This window comes from Arvicanthis niloticus, chromosome 5 (assembly GCF_011762505.2).
Source record: "Arvicanthis niloticus isolate mArvNil1 chromosome 5, mArvNil1.pat.X, whole genome shotgun sequence".
NCBI lineage: Eukaryota > Metazoa > Chordata > Mammalia > Rodentia > Muridae > Arvicanthis > Arvicanthis niloticus.
In genome coordinates, this window is record NC_047662.1 from 11,357,922 (window position 1) to 11,373,388 (window position 15,467).

Consider the following 15,467-nt stretch of genomic DNA (forward strand, 5'->3'; position numbering starts at 1 on the left):
CTTTCCTACATGCACCATGTTGGCCTGAAACAGCCATTGTCGTGGTTTCCAGCCGTGTCCTCAGTCATGCCTATGGTAAGACCCACAGGCCTCAGACTACCATGGTATGAATTGTGACAGCAAAAAACCGAATGCCGTGTCCTGGGGGTTTACCTCAATATATAGTTAGAATGAGTTTGGATAAGTGCCTTATGCTCCTAGTCTAAGAGTGGGCTTGAACTCAGAGATCCACCTGTCTCCACTTTACAAGTGTTGTGATTAAAGGCATGATGCAAACCACTTGGCTTCAATAAATCAGTTCTTGACTATCACTCTGGTCTAAGATTCTTCCTGTGTACAAATCTGATCCAAGTTATCTACACCATCCAAATCTGAAAATGAGCAATAACTGAGTTGATACTCAGTTATTGAATCAGAAACAAATATTGGCAGGGAGGGTGTGGCTACAAAGGGAGGGTTCAGCTGAAAGCTATATAAAGAGGCATAGCAGGCAGAGAAACTCTCTGTCTCTTGGAGCCTGGAGTCACAGCCTTCCCCTGCCTCAATATGGTGGTCTGTCCCCAGTGTCCAGATGAAGTAAGTCCCTCGGCTCCATAAGAATACCTCATCCCACAAAACCTAGTCTAGCCTTGTCCTCACTTGAAATTTTGTTTATATGATTTTTTACTTACTGGTTCTTCCTTTTTGAGATGAGTTCTCTCTACATAAGATTGCCTGGATATATTTTTTGGCTAATATCCACTTATCAGTGAGTACATACCCATGCATGTCTTTTTGTGTCTCAGTTTCCTCACTCAGAATGATATTTTCTGGTTCCATGCATATGCCTGCAAAGCTTATGATATCCTTAGTTTTAATAGCTGAATAGTATTCCATTGTATAAATGAACCACATTTTTGTATCCATTCTTTGGTTGAAGAATATCTGGGTTCTTTCCTGCTTCTGGCTATTATACATAAGGCTGCTAAGAACATAGTAGAATACAAGTCCTTGTGGGATGGCAGAGAATTTGGGGGGTATATGCAGAGGAATGGGATATCTGGGTCTTCAGATAGAAATATTTCCAATTTTCTGAGGGATCTCCACATTAATTTCCAGAGGGGTTGCACCAGTTTGCAATCCCACCAGCAATGGAGGAGTGTTCCTCTTTCTCCACATCCTAGCCAGCATGTGCTGTCACTTCAGTTTTTGATCTTAGCCATTCTTGTTGGGTAAGGTAGAATCACAAGGTCATTTTGATTTGCATTTGCCTGATGACTAAGGACTGTGAACATATCTTTAAGTGCTTCTAAGGCATTGGAGATTTTTCTATGGTTAAATTGGGGGAAGAATTGAAGAAGCTGAAGGGGAGGGCAAGCTCATAGTTAGACCAGAAGTCTCAACTAACCTGACCCCTTAGAGCTCCAAGAGACTGAGCCACTCAACCTGGCAGCATACACATAGCAGAAGACTGACTGGTCTGGCCTCAGTGGAAGAAAATGCATCTAATCCTGGAGAGAATTGAGGCCACAGGGAAGGGAGATGCCTGGTGGGTGGTGGGGAGGGGAAGCCCCCTCTCCAAAGGAAGGGAAAGGAGGAATGTGATGAGGAACTGTTGGAGGGTGACCAGGAGTGGGGGGTGGGCAGTGGATGGACTGTAAATGATAAAATTCAAAAATAAAAAATAAGACTGGCTTGAAACTCAAGGAGATTCTCCTACTCACCTGAGGTCTACTTCACCAGAATATCAAAGTGTGTTTTCAATTACATCTAATTATCAATTAGGTCACTGTGGTTTCTGCTGGGGGGTGAGGGGGTTTTTTTGTTCTTGTTTTTGTAGACAGTCTCACTAAGAATGTTAGGATAAACTTGAATTCAAGGCCCTCTAGGCTGGACTGTCAGATGTGAGTTACTCAAGTGCCTTGACTACTGATTTTTATGTCATGCTAAGCTTGGCATTCTTAGGTGTGCCTTAAATCTCAGCAACAGCAAGGCAGAGGCAGGCCGATCTCTGAGTTTGAAGCTAAACTGATCTATATAGTGAGTGTCAAAGTACCAAGGGGTTATATGTGTCTTTAAAAATGAAAATGGGGGGGGGGTGGGTGGGGCTGGGAGATGGCACAGTTATTAAGAACACTGAGTGCTCTTCCAGAGGTAATGTGTTCAATTTCCAGCAACTACATGGTGGCTCACAAACATCTGTAATGAGATCTGATGCCCTCTTTGGGTGTGTCTGAAGATGGAGACAGTGTACTCAAATATATTAAATAAATAAATGAATAAATAAATAGATAAATAAATAAATAAATAAAGCAAAACAAGCAAACAAACATAAAATACCAAAAACTAGTGATATTTGTATCTCCTCACTAATACATAGTCTCTTATTTTTATGGAACTCAGGATGCCTTTAAACTTGTATGAAGAGACCTGCATATGTGTGTTTGTGAGTGTATGTATTTATGTATATATATATATATATATATATATATGTATTCCCGTGTTTACATATATGTACGTATGTGTGTGTGTGGTGTATATGTATGTGTACAGATATGTGTATATATTTGTATGTGTCTCTTTGTGTGTATTTAATATACTTTATATCCTGATCACAGACTCTCTCCTCTCCTCCAATACCCACTCTTTACTGCCACAGGGAGGCAGAGACTGGATGGTCTCTGAAATTGATGCCAGCAGGATTCATAAACCAACTTTCAAAACAGCCATGGATAAGTCCATGTCTCAATGAAGCAAATCAAACAAACAAAATCAAACAGGGCATTTCCATCTGCTGATTGATACATGGGTTCTTCTTTTCAAGAATTCCAAAGTGTGCTCAAAATTGCAGGAAGAAGCCTGCCTCTTGTTATTAAGAGAAATCTGATCATCACTTTAAATTAAAATTTCTGCTTTGGGAGAGAGGGATCTTCTGTTAGTTTCTGCAGGTCTCTGGTGCTGTAAAAGTAACCAATTATGGCATTGAGCTAGTGAGCCTCCTGCCTTCAGCATGTGGATTATAATCTCCACCTCATAGTCTCTTCTTTCTGGATGCTTTATAAACAGTCAAGGCCCATGACAATGGCTACTGAAGGTTTACTGACTTTAGTGTTTCTTTCCTACATCATTTAGCTCTGTAGCTTGCAGAGCTCAAGCTTGGAGTGTTTGCAATACTTTCTCCAGAAGACCAGTATGGGTGATAATCAAAGATTAGTGTCAATAACTAATGATGGAAATTTATGTTTTTTGTTTTTTATTTTTATTTTTATTTTTGAGTAAGCTTATAAAATTATGTTTTCTTTCTTTTTGTTATTTTCTTTAATCTATTTTTTACACTCCAGATTTTATCGCCCTCCCAGTCCACCCTCTGACTGTTTCACATCCCATACCTCCTCTCCCAACCCCCATCTCTACCCACCACCCCAGGAGACCTCCCCACTCCCTGGGGCCTCCAGTCTGTTGAGGGTTAGGTGCATCTTCTCTGACTGAACCCAGAGACCCAGTAGTCCTCTGCTGTATATTTGTTGGAAGTCTCATATCAGCTGGTGTATGCTGCCTGGTTGGTGGTCCAGTGTCTGAGAGATCTTGGGGGTCCAGGTTAATTGAGACTGCTGGTCCTCCTACAGGGTTATCCTCCTCCTCTGCTTCTTCCAGCTTTTCCCTAATTCAAGGACAGGGGCCAGCAGCTTCTGTTTATTGGTTGGGTGTAAATATCTGCATCTGACTCTTTCAGATGATTGTTGGGTGGTTCTGAGGGCAATCACGATAAGCATCTTTTTTGTGAGTGTTCCATAGTCTCAGTGATAGTCTCAGGTTTTGAACCTCTCCTTGAGCTGGATCTAACTTTGGGCCTGCCACTGTTTTCTTCAGGCTGTTCTCCATTTTTGTCTCTGCAGATCTTTCAGACAGGAACAATTATGGGTCAGAGATTTTGGCTGTGGGATGGCAACCCCATCCCTCACTTGATGCCCTGTCTTTCTACTGGAGGTAGGCTCTATAATTTTCCTCTCCCCACTGTAGGACATTTCATCTAAGGTCCCTCCCTTTGAGTCTTGAGAGTCTCTCACCTCCCAAGTCACTGGTACATTCTAGAGGCTACACGCCCCCCACCACCACCTCCTACCTCCCAAAGATGGCTGTTTCCATCTTTTGTTGGCCCTCAGGAATCCAGTCCTTTTCCCCCACCCAATATCTGATCATGGTCCCCTCTTCCCCACGTTCCCCATCCCCTTTCCCTCACATATTGCTCCCTCCATCCCCCCTTGTGGTTTTTTTCTACTCCTTCTGAAGTGGAACTGAGGGGTCCTACTTGGGCCCTTCAGCTTGCTGAGCTTTTTGAGTTCTGTGGACTGTATCTTGGGTATTCTGTACATTTTTTTTTTTATTTTTGGCTAATATCCACTTATTAGTGAGTACATGGTACGCATGTTCTTTTGGGTCTGAGTTACCTCAGTCAGGATGATATTTTCTAGTTCCATCCATTTGCCTGCAAAACTCAGGGTGATATTGTTCTTAATAGCTGAGTAGTATTCCATTGTGTAAATGAACGACATATTCTGTATCAATTCTTCTGTTTCAGGACATTTGGGTTATTTACAGCTTCTGACTATCAGAAATAAGACCGCTATGAACATAATGAAACACATGCCCCTGTGGCATGGTTGTGCGTGTTTTGGGTATATGCCCAAGAGTGGAGTAGTTGGATCTTCAGGTAAATCTATTTCCAATTTTCTCAGAAAACTCCAGATTTATTTCCAGAGTGGTTTTACCAGTTTGCAATCCCACCAACATTGAAGGAGTGTTCCTCTTTCTCCACATCCTCACCATCAGGTGAGGTCACTTGAGGTTTTGATCTTACCCATTCTGACTGGTTTGAGGTGGAATCTCAGGGTCATTTTGATTTGCATTTCCCTGATGACTAAGGACTTTGAACATTTCCTTAAGTGTTTCTCAGCCATTCCAGATTCCTCTGTGGTGAATTCTCTGGTAAGTTCTATACCAAATTTTTGATTGGGTTGTTAGGCTTTTTGGTGGTTAGCTTCTGGAGTTCTTTATATAGTTTGGATATTAGCTCTCTGTCACATGTGTGGTTAGTGAAGATTTTCTCAATCTGTACATTGTCTATCTGTCTTATTGACTATGTTCTTTGCCTTGCAGAAGCTTTCCAGTTACATGAGGTCCCATTTATCAATTCTTGATTTTAGAGCCTGAGCCATTGGAGTTCTGTTTAAGAAATTTCCCCCTGTGCCAATGAGTTCAAGGCTCTTTCCCACTTTTTCTTCAATTAAATTGAGTATATCTGGTTTTATGTTGAGGTCCTTGATCCACTTGAACTTGAGCTTTGTGCAAAGTGACAAATATGGGTCGATTTGCAGTTTTTTACATACTGACAGCAAGTAAGACCAGCACTATTTATTGAAGATGCTTTATTTTTTTTTTCCATTGTATATTTTTGGCTTCTTTGGCAAAGGTCAAGTGTGTGTACGTGTGTGGTTTTATTTCTGGGTCTTGAATTCTATTCCATTGATCAACCTTATCTGTCTCTGTACCAATATCATGCAGTTTTTATCACTATTGCTCTGTAGTATAGCTTGAGGTCAGGGATGGTGATTTCCCCATTAGTTCTTTTATTGTTAAGAATTTTTGATATTGTGGGTTTTTTGCCTTTCCAGGTGGGTTTGAGAATTGCTTTTTTTTATATCTTTGAAGAATTGTGTTGATATTTTGGTGGGGATTGCATTGAATCTGTAGATTGCCTTTGTTGGGTGGCCATTTTTACTATGTTAATTGTGCCAATCCATCAGCATGGGAGATCTCTCCATTTTCTGAGATCTTTTTTGATTTCTTTCTTGAGAGACTTGAAGTTATTGTCATACAGGTCTTTCACTTGTTTGATTAGAGTTACCCCAAGATATTTTATATTGTTTGTGGCTATTGTGAAAGGAGTTGTTTTCCTAATTTCATTCTCTGCCTGTTTATCATTTGTATAAAGGAAGGCTACTGATTTATTTGAGTTAATTTTATATCCAACCAATTGGCTGAAGTTGCTTATTATCTGTAGAAGTTCTCTGGTAGAATTTTTGGGATTGGTTATGTATACTATCATATCATCTGCAAATGTGATACCTTTACTTCTTTGCCAATTTGTATCACCTTGATCTCTTTTTGTTGTCTTATTGTTCTAGCTAAAACTTCAAGTACTATATTGAATAGCTATGGGGAGAGTGGGCATCTTTCTCTTGTCTCCGATTTTAGTAGGATAGCTTTAAGTATCTCTGTATTTACTTTGATAATGGCTGTTGGTTTGCAGTAAATTGCTTTTATTATGTTTAGGTATGGGCCTTGAATTCCTTATCTTACTTTTATCAAAAAGAGGTGTTGTATTTTGTCATATGCTTTTTTCAGCATCTAAGGAGATGATCATGTGATTTTTTTCTTTGAGTTTGTTTATATAGTGGATTATGTTAATGGATTTTTGTATATTGATCCAACCTTATATCCCTGGGATGAAGCCTAATTGATCAAGATCAATGACTGTTTTCATGTGTTCTTGGGTTCAGTTTGCAAGAATTTTATTGAGTATTTTTGCACTTATCCATAAGTGATTTTGGTCACAAGCTCTCTTTTTTTCGTTGAGTCCTTGTGTGGTTTATGTATCAGACTATTTATGGCTTCATAGAATCAAATAGATAGTGTTCCTTCTGTTTATATGTTATGGAACAATTTGAGGAATATTGGTATTAGGTCTTCTTTGAAGGTCAGGTAGGATTCTGCTCTAAAGCCATCTGGCCCTGGGATTTTTATAGTTGGAGTTATTTTAAATAAACTCTTCTACTTCCTTAGAAGATAGGAGCCTGTTTAGATAGTTTACCTGCTCTTGATTTAACTTTGGTATGTGGTATCTGTCTAGAAACCCATCCATTTCATCTAGATTTTCCAGTTTTGGTGAGTATAGGCTTTTGTAGTAGGATCTGATGATTTTTTTTTAATTTCCTTCATTTCTGTTGTTATGTCACCCTTTTCATTTCTGATTTTGTTCATTTGGATACTGCTTCTTGGCCCTTTAGTTAGTCTGGCTAGGGGTTTACCTATCTTGTTGATTCTTTCAAAGTACCAGCTTTTGGTTTTGTTGATTTTTTTGTATACTTTTCTTTGTTTCTATTTGGTTGATTTCCTCCCTGAGTTTTCTTATTTCCTGCTATCTACAGCTCTTAGGTGAGGTTGCATTTTTTGTTCTAGAGCTCTCAGGTGTGCTGTTAAATTGCTAGTATGGGATCTCTCCAATTTCTTTAACTGGTTACTTAGAGCTATGAATTTTCCTCTTATTACTGCTTTCATTGTGTCCCATAAGGTTGGGTATGCTGTGTCCTCATTTTCATTGAATTCCAGGAAGTCTTTAATTTCTTCATTTCTTCCCTGACCAAGTTATCACTGAGTAGAGAACTATTCAGTTTCCATGGGTATGTAGGCTTTCTGATGATGTTTTTGTTGTTGTTGAACCAGTCTTAGGCCATGGTGATTTGATAGGATGCATGGATGCATTTTAATCTTCTTGTATCTCTTGAAGCTTGTTTTGTGACCAATTATATGGTCACTTTTGGAGAAGGTACCATGAGGTGCTGAGAAGAAGGTATGTTCTTTTGTTTTAAGGTGAAATGTTTTACAGATATCTGTTAAATCCATTTGGTTCTCTATAAGTTTCACTGTGTCTCTGTTTAGTTTTTGTTTCAATGTCCTGTCCATTAGTGAGAGTGGGGTGCTGAAGATCCCCCACTATTATTGTGTGGGATTGTGAATGTGGGTGCTCTTGCATTTGGGGCGTAGATGTTCAGAACTGAGATTTTCATGGTGGATTTTTCCTTTGTTGAACATGAAGTGTCCTTTTTCATCTTGCTTGATCACTTTTGGTTGAAAGTCTATTTTATTGGATGTTAGGATAGCAACTCCAACTTGGTTTTTTGGGACCATTTACTAGGAAGACTTTTTTCCATTCTTTTACTCCGAGGTAGTGTTCTGTCTTTGTTATTGAGGTGTGTTTCTTGTATGCAGCAAAATGTTGTATTGTGTTTGCATATCCAGTCTGATAGTTTATGGCTCTATGTCTCTTTATAGGTGACTTAAGTCCATTATTTTTGAGAGATATTAAAGACAGATATTGTTAGTTTCTGTTATGTTTGTTTTTGTAAGTGGCATTATGTGCATGTGGTTCTCTCCTTTTGACTTTGTTGTGAGATGATTAATATTTTGTCTTTTCTTTGGTGTAGGTACTTTCCTTGTGTTGGACTTTTCCTTCTAGAATCCTCTATTCTTCTAGATTGGTAAATAGATACTGTTTAAATTTGGTTTTGCCCTAAAATATTTTGCTTTCTTGATCTATATTGATTGAGAGTTTTGCTGGGTGTAGTTGCCTAGGCTAGCCTTGGTATTCTCTTTGGAGTCTGCATGACTTCTGCCCAGTCTCTTCTGGTTTTAGTGTCCATGTTGAGAAGTATGGTGTAATTCTGATTGGTCTACCTTTATACATTACTTGGCCTTTTTCCCTTGCAGCTTTTAATATTCTTCCTTTGTTCTGTGCATTTAGTGTTTTGAGTATTATGTGACAAGAGGATTTTCCTTTTGATCCCATTTATTTGATGTTCTATAGGTTTCTTGTATATTTATGGCCATTTCTTTCTTTAAGTTGGGGAAGCTTTCTTCTCTGATTTTCTGGGAGATATTTTCAGGTCCTTGAGTTGGGAATCTTTGTTCTCCTCTATTCCAATTATTCTTAGATTTGGTCTTTTCATTGTGTCCTGGATTTACTGAATGTTTTGGGTTAGGAGTTTTTTATGTTTTGAATTTTCTTCACAGTTGTGTCCATTTCAACAGTATCTTTTACACCTGACAGTCTCTCTTCAATCTCTTATATTCTGTTGGTGATGATTACATCTGTAATTCCTGACCTCTTTCCTAGGTTTTCCATTTCCAGAGTTGCCTCCATTTGTGTTTTCTTTATTGTTTCCACTTCCAGTTTTAGGTCTTAGATTGCTTTATTCAACTCCTTCACCTGTTTGATTGTGTTTTCTTGTATTTAATTAAAGGATTTATTGGTTTTCTCTTTAAGGACTTCTACCTGTTTACCTGTGTTTTCCTGTATTTCTTCCAGTGAGTTTTTTATATCCTCCTGAAAGGACTCTCTTATCTTCATGAGATAAGATTTGAGGTCAGCTTCCTGATTTTCAGGTGTGTTGATATATTCAGGGCTTTATGTGTTGGGAGAACTGGGTTCTGATGATGCCCACATATATTAGCTTCTGTTGCTTGTGATCTTGCACTTGCCTCTTGCCATCTGGTTATTCCTGATGTTTGCTGGTCTGGGTGACTCTGTCTGGAACCTGCTTCTTTTGTCCCTGGCTTGCTTCAGGTCTCATGGTAGGGCTGTAGCCCTGGCTGTATCAGATCTCATGTGGGGTCTTCTGACTGTGGGGTCTTCAGAGGGTCAGAGAAGCTGCTGATCTCTTGCCTTGGCTTTCAGTCTGTTGGGTCAGTTTGCCCTGCATGTCACAGAGCCCCCCTGGGATGTCTTTAGACTGTCGTGTTTCTTGCCCAGTTGCCTTGTATGCAGAGAAATTCCTGTGATGCCTTCAAGCTGTAGTGTCTTCAGGGGAGCAGAGAAGCTGGTTAACAGTTGCTCAGATGCCCTGTGTGCAGTGGGTCTCTGGGATGCCTTCAGGCTGTAGGGTCTTCAGGGAAGCAAGTTAGCTAGCCATCTATCCCAGCAGAAAGCACCAGACAGAAGCAGAGTAGAATTCAGCTGCCAGGATTTTGGGGTTGGGGGTTGGGTCCAAGGCCACTGGGCTCCCAGGGGCAGCTGTGAGACTTCTGGAGGGCCCTTATCAGATGCCCTGAGTACAGCATATCTCCTAGGGTTTCTCAGGCTTTGTTGTCTTCAGGGGAGTAGACTAACTTAGCAGTCTGTTCAGTAGAAAGTGCCAGCCAGAAGGCTAGTGATGAGAATTTCAAAGATACATTGACTTATTCTGTTGTGACCCATACTCTGCCTCAACACTTTGGGGCTAAGTGCTCTGGTCAAGAGAGAGAGTGGGGCTCTTGGGGCAGGAGACGCAAAGAATGAGGACAAGACAGGGTGTGATCAAGTCTCTAGTCTCAAGTCTCAAGTCTCTTTTATTGAAGGGAATTCTGAGGTATTTATACTCTTTTGCCACGTGCCTTATAGGTGCGTGAATACCATGTGCCTTGCAGGTGTTGATATGACGTAAGCCTTACAGGCATGGATAGCATGGATAGCACATGCACTGTGCGCCTTGCAGGCTTGGGAACCTCGTGGGCCTTGCAGCTGGGGACAGTAAACAGCAACACAAAATATGTGGGATATCAGAGTGTGCTTCAGCTGTTGTAGGCTATTGAAAACCAAATCTCTTATCAGGGTATATGGTTCCAGATGGTTGCAAAGATAATCTAGCTGCTTTCTGCTAAAGTCGGCTCCAAACATTATTCAATGCACTGTAGCTAGATAAATAGAGAGTGTAGAAAGATTGGAAACTGTTTTTTCTTTACTTTCTTTGAGGGCCTGGAGAGCTAAGCACAGTCTATTTATCATCAAACAACTTACTGAGCCTTCAGGGTTCCTGGTGATCCCTTCCTAGTGGGATGTTTTGACCACAGCTGTGGCTACAATTGGATATGGTCTTTAGGAACTAGGAAACATTGGAGAAGCTTCACACCACTAGAGACAATTGTGGCTTTAAAACCAGCACAGGCCAGACCAAGCAGTTCTGGATTAGACCTGTTGCTGTGGCCCAGGCTGAGCAGTAATGGAACACACATGTAATCTCAACACTTGGGAGGCACAGGCAGGCAATTCTCTGTGGGTCCAGGCCAGTGTGGTCTCTAAAGCAAATTGCAGGACAGCCAAGAATACCAGTAGTTCTATAAAGACCCTGTCTCAAATAAATAAATAAATAAATAAATAAATAAATAAATAAATAATTTTTAAAAATTAAAAAAAAAAACATAGGGAAAAAAAGATGCTCAAATTAATAAGTTGAGTTCTCTGTCCTCATCAGTAGTGATTTAGTCTTCACACTTCCCTGTATGGGAAGAAGCACTTCCTAAGTTTCTTGTCATTCATGGTATATTTTTCCCTGCTTTCCTAGGATGACTCTAAAGAAAAGGTCACAATGAACTTATACTCTTCACCCACCCTCCTGAAGCTGGCAAGTCAGAGGCTACTGAGGGAGGAAGCCTTGGCCATTTCTGCTCTCAAGGAACTGCCCAGAGATCTATTCCCAGTGATATTTGAGGAGGCCTTCACTGGTAGATATACAAAGATCTTGAGAGCCTTGATACCTTTATGGCCCTTCCCATACCTTTCTAAAGGAACTCTGATAGAAAACTCCAACCTGGAAACTTTGAAGGCTGTGCTTGAGGGACTAGATATACTGATTGCACAAAAGATTCATTCCAGGTAGGCAAGACCAGCTTGGGTAAAGGTAGGATCTCTGGGTCTAAGAAGGAGCAACTAGGCACAGGGAATATTTGGCCAACCATGGATCAGAGGCTTCTGATGGCATGAGCTTAGAGGGGTAAAGAATCTTAGGAGAAGTCTCAGCTATCTGGGCAAATAATGGCTAATGTAGAAAAAGAAAAGAGTAGGTACACCCAGTGAGGAATGGGCCTTTCTGTGCATGCCTCTAAAGTACAAGAGAAAAGACAATGGGATTAAGGGGCCTAGAATAAAGGGAAGTAAGACAGGGCTAAAGATATCTCTTTTGCAAAGGATGCTATTCAGTAACTGAGCATGAGTCTCTGGGTTTGATGATAGGCACAGGAAAAAAGCAAAGTTTTTGAAGAAACAGCTAAAGTGTGTGGAAGACAATCAGACTGTAAAATATATCTTCTCTTATGAGACTTATACTCATTTCTCCCACAGTAGGTGCAAACTCAGAGTGCTCAATTTAAGGAATACACACCATGCTTTGTGGAGGATATATGAGGGATCCTATGAACATGAAGGCTTACCAGAGTTCATGACACAGAAGTATCCGGTGGAGAACATTCCTGACTGTAGAGAGAATAAAGAATTGACTGTGACAGTAGACCTCAAACTCAACAAGGATGGAATGGATGAATCTGCCACATACTTGTTGCAGTGGGCCCAGCAGAGAAAAGATTCCATTCATCTATGCTGTAGGACATTAAGGATTCATGGCTTACCCAAAGCTGTATGCAGCAAAATCTTCAAAGTTGTACATACAGGCTGTATACTTGATCTTGACTTGAGTTTTTTGTACCCAGAAGACATAGATTTTCTTATTCCCTACCTGACCCAGATGAACAATCTTCTCACACTCATGCTAAACAGCATCAGAAGTGACTCTAGTATGGATGATGATTATGAAGAGCTTGATGAGAATATGAGCAGGTTGATTTCTTCATTTCCTACATTCCGCTGTCTCCAAAATCTCTATGTAAATGATGTCCCCATTCTAGAAAACCGCCTGAAAAAATGCCTCGGGTAAGGAAGGATCTTGATGGTTCAACGGACCATAGAAAACATATCTTATTTGATTTTATTTTTATTTATTTATTTATTGACAATCTAGGGAGTCCTTGATAATCTGGCTACCATAAACATAGCACTGTTAGAGTCACAGAATAACTGACCAGATGTGCTCCATGCTAAGATATGTATGACCAAGCATAAGCATGCCTCTAATTGCTTCTGTATGAATGATTTTGAGTCCAGAAATGGGTTAGGTAGATGAGAAATATGCAACACTGAGGTTCAAAAAGACATGATCATGGTGTTTGGATAAGCAGTAGTCTGAGAACTTGTCAAAACAGCATTAGGAAGTTGTTGAGTTTTGTTTGGGGTAGGTAGTCCTTCCTACATGCACCATGTTGGCCTGATACAGCCATTGCTGTGGTTTCCAGCCATGCTCTGAATCATGCCCATGCTGATACTCACAGGCCTCAGACTAGCATGCTATGAATAGTGTGAGCAGACAACAGAAGACCATGTCCTGGGAGTTGCTCTCAATATATAGTCGGAATGAGTATGGGAGAAGTGTCATCTGCTTAGCTGTCAATCCCTCCAATGCTCTTCAACACTATTTGCCAGAAAGCAATAACTTGTTCTCTCTCCAGGTGCCTGAGGAAGCCCTTGAAGATTCTTTCCATCACTGGTTCTTTCTTATTACAGTTGGACTTTGATTACCTGCACTACTGCCTGAATATTTCTGAGCTCAAATATCTGAACCTGACTGCTACATATTTATTTCATTTAGACCCTGATAGTCTTGGATTTCTCCTTGAGAAGGTCAAAGATACATTGGAATCCCTGGAATTGGAGTTCTGTTTGATGGAGGAATCTCATTTCAGTGCCATTTTGCCTGCCCTAAGCCAGTGTTCCCATCTCACAAAGGTCAATTTCTATAATAATGAACTTTCTCTGCCTTTTCTGAAACAACTTCTACACCACACAGCCCAACTGAGCCAGCTGACCTATGAGGTATATCCTGCCCCTCTAGAGTGCTATGATGACAGTGGTGTAATACTTTCACACAGATTAGAAAAATTTTGTCCTGAGCTTCTGGATATAATCAGGGCCAAAAGACAGCCCACAAGAGTCATATTTGCTACAAACCAATGTTTTAACTGTAGTGGGTCATATGTTTATGATCTGGAGACCCAACATTGCTTATACCAGAAAGTACTACTGCCAGATTGATTGTGGGACAGAGAAATGAAAGCTGAGTATTGGGGATGGATGAAATCCTAAGTGAATGTCCATTGCTGATAGGAACATGGATATGTCAAGCACCTCAACGTCTGAGACACACTGGAAAGACATTCCTCTGAGCTAGTGCATGGATGTTGCATCTGTAGAAAGTATCAAGCAAACTTTTTTTTTTCTCTAGGATTGTTGTAGTTTGAGTGTGTTACAATAGAGGCACCCTTCCATGAGGAGATTGCCTCCTTCTGGCAATTGCTTACAATAAACGTGTTGACTTTCTGGGTTGCAAATATGTCTCTGTCCAAGCACACAGCCTACTCATTCTCAGCATTTCTGTACCTGTGTCTGGTTTCTTCATTTCTCATCCCCATAATAATGTCAATCTCAGATTTGTACAGTTTATTGCATCCCAGGAACAGGTCTCATAAATGGGACCCAGAGTACATGGTTCCACACATAGCGTTCAATGTTCGGGAAACAAATTAGTATGTAGTACATTCAGATCACAATAATTGAATTAGATATGGAGAACAATGAGATGAGTGGGGAGGTTTTTTCTGGAGTTGGGAAAATGAAGACCAAGTGAGTGCTAAGGCAGGCACATTTCAGAAACTGTAACCTTGTATTTAACCCTTGTTGGGTAACAATATTTGAAAATTAAACACACAAATCTGCTATCATAATGAGAAGGGCATGATGTGACCTTAAGCTATCTAGTTCTTCATACTTCCAGAACAGTTTATATGTTGGCTAAGAATCACTTTACTCCTTAGGCAGAGGAATGTGTCCTAACACCATTCAACCAGAGCCCTAAATCTGTCCATCTGTAGATAGGAGACATTATCATCTATCTGGAAAGTCCTCACAGGGCACTCACAACCTTCATGGGCAGTGCAGGTTCTTTACAATAGAGAGGTGACTCACAGCAGACTGTGGAGAAGAGGATGTTTTCTATGGAACATACCACAATCTCCTTACTCACTTCAGTTCATCTCTTTGACATTCAGGCTGGCCATGGTCTGTGGACCTAATGCCTTGGGGCTCTGCCTCACTGGCTTTTTATGGGTCTTCTGTTCTTCTCTAGAGGCTCTGGACTGCTGAGATTAAATATGCACACCTCCTTGCCAGGCAATATTCTTTAAAAATAAAATGTACCAAAATGCTCTTCATGATGTTCCATGAATAACCAAGGCTATTTAAAACTGAGTTTTCTGGAGGGACACCCATGAAGAATGGAAGATATTTCTGCCTGCAGTCAGGAATGAACATTTATGTAGGGATCCTCAGAGTCGGTCCAAGATAACCTAAGACCAAGTTCTCAGCACAAAAGAGATCTGTTGGCCTCAGAGGAACAAAGGTCAAAGGATATGGGACAAAGACAGGAGATAGAAGACAAGGGAGAAGGGGAAGGGAACAAGGAAAAGAGGAAAGTAGTATTTGTCCTTGAGGGCAGGGCAGAAGTAAAGGACTGCCTCTGGATAGAGAAGAGATAGAATACCTAGCCTATAGGCAAAAGGCATGATATAAAGGTAAAAGGGTAAACCCCAGTGAGAAAGGGGTATTTAGTTTTAACTGAGCTTCATAATTATGTAAGCTAAAGAAGGATTTTGACTGCTGGACTTGAGAGCTGGGCTTTGGTAGTGAGCCTCAAGAAGAGGAAGTGTCCAAAATGAATGGACCTTGGGGCTACCTTTAGAAATGTAATCTAATGGTTTTCAGCAAAGCACAGGGATGGGGAACAAGGGAAGAA

At 40.5% G+C, this 15,467-nt stretch overlaps 1 protein-coding gene across 1 annotated transcript; it reads left to right on the forward strand.

Annotated features, from left to right (window-relative positions):
- The first annotated feature begins 513 nt into the window (after nt 1-513).
- On the forward strand, nt 514-13,784 carry LOC117709199 (oogenesin-1-like). Its single transcript, XM_034503400.2, has 4 exons — nt 514-576; nt 11,136-11,446; nt 11,912-12,496; nt 13,129-13,784. Exons 1-4 carry the CDS (start codon nt 547-549, stop codon nt 13,709-13,711), a joined length of 1,509 nt encoding a protein of 502 aa, XP_034359291.1. The 5' UTR covers nt 514-546; the 3' UTR covers nt 13,712-13,784.
- The last annotated feature ends 1,683 nt before the right edge of the window (nt 13,785-15,467 follow it).

What these genes read in the sequence shown, in the direction of transcription:
- LOC117709199 (XM_034503400.2), top strand. Translation starts at nt 547, where the DNA reads ATGGTGGTCTGTCCCCAGTGTCCAGATGAA. An exon ending in GTCCCCAGTGTCCAGATGAA is followed by an intron (nt 577 to 11,135) that starts GTAAGTCCCTCG and finishes CTGCTTTCCTAG; the next exon opens with GATGACTCTAAAGAAAAGGT. An exon ending in CGCCTGAAAAAATGCCTCGG is followed by an intron (nt 12,497 to 13,128) that starts GTAAGGAAGGAT and finishes TTCTCTCTCCAG; the next exon opens with GTGCCTGAGGAAGCCCTTGA.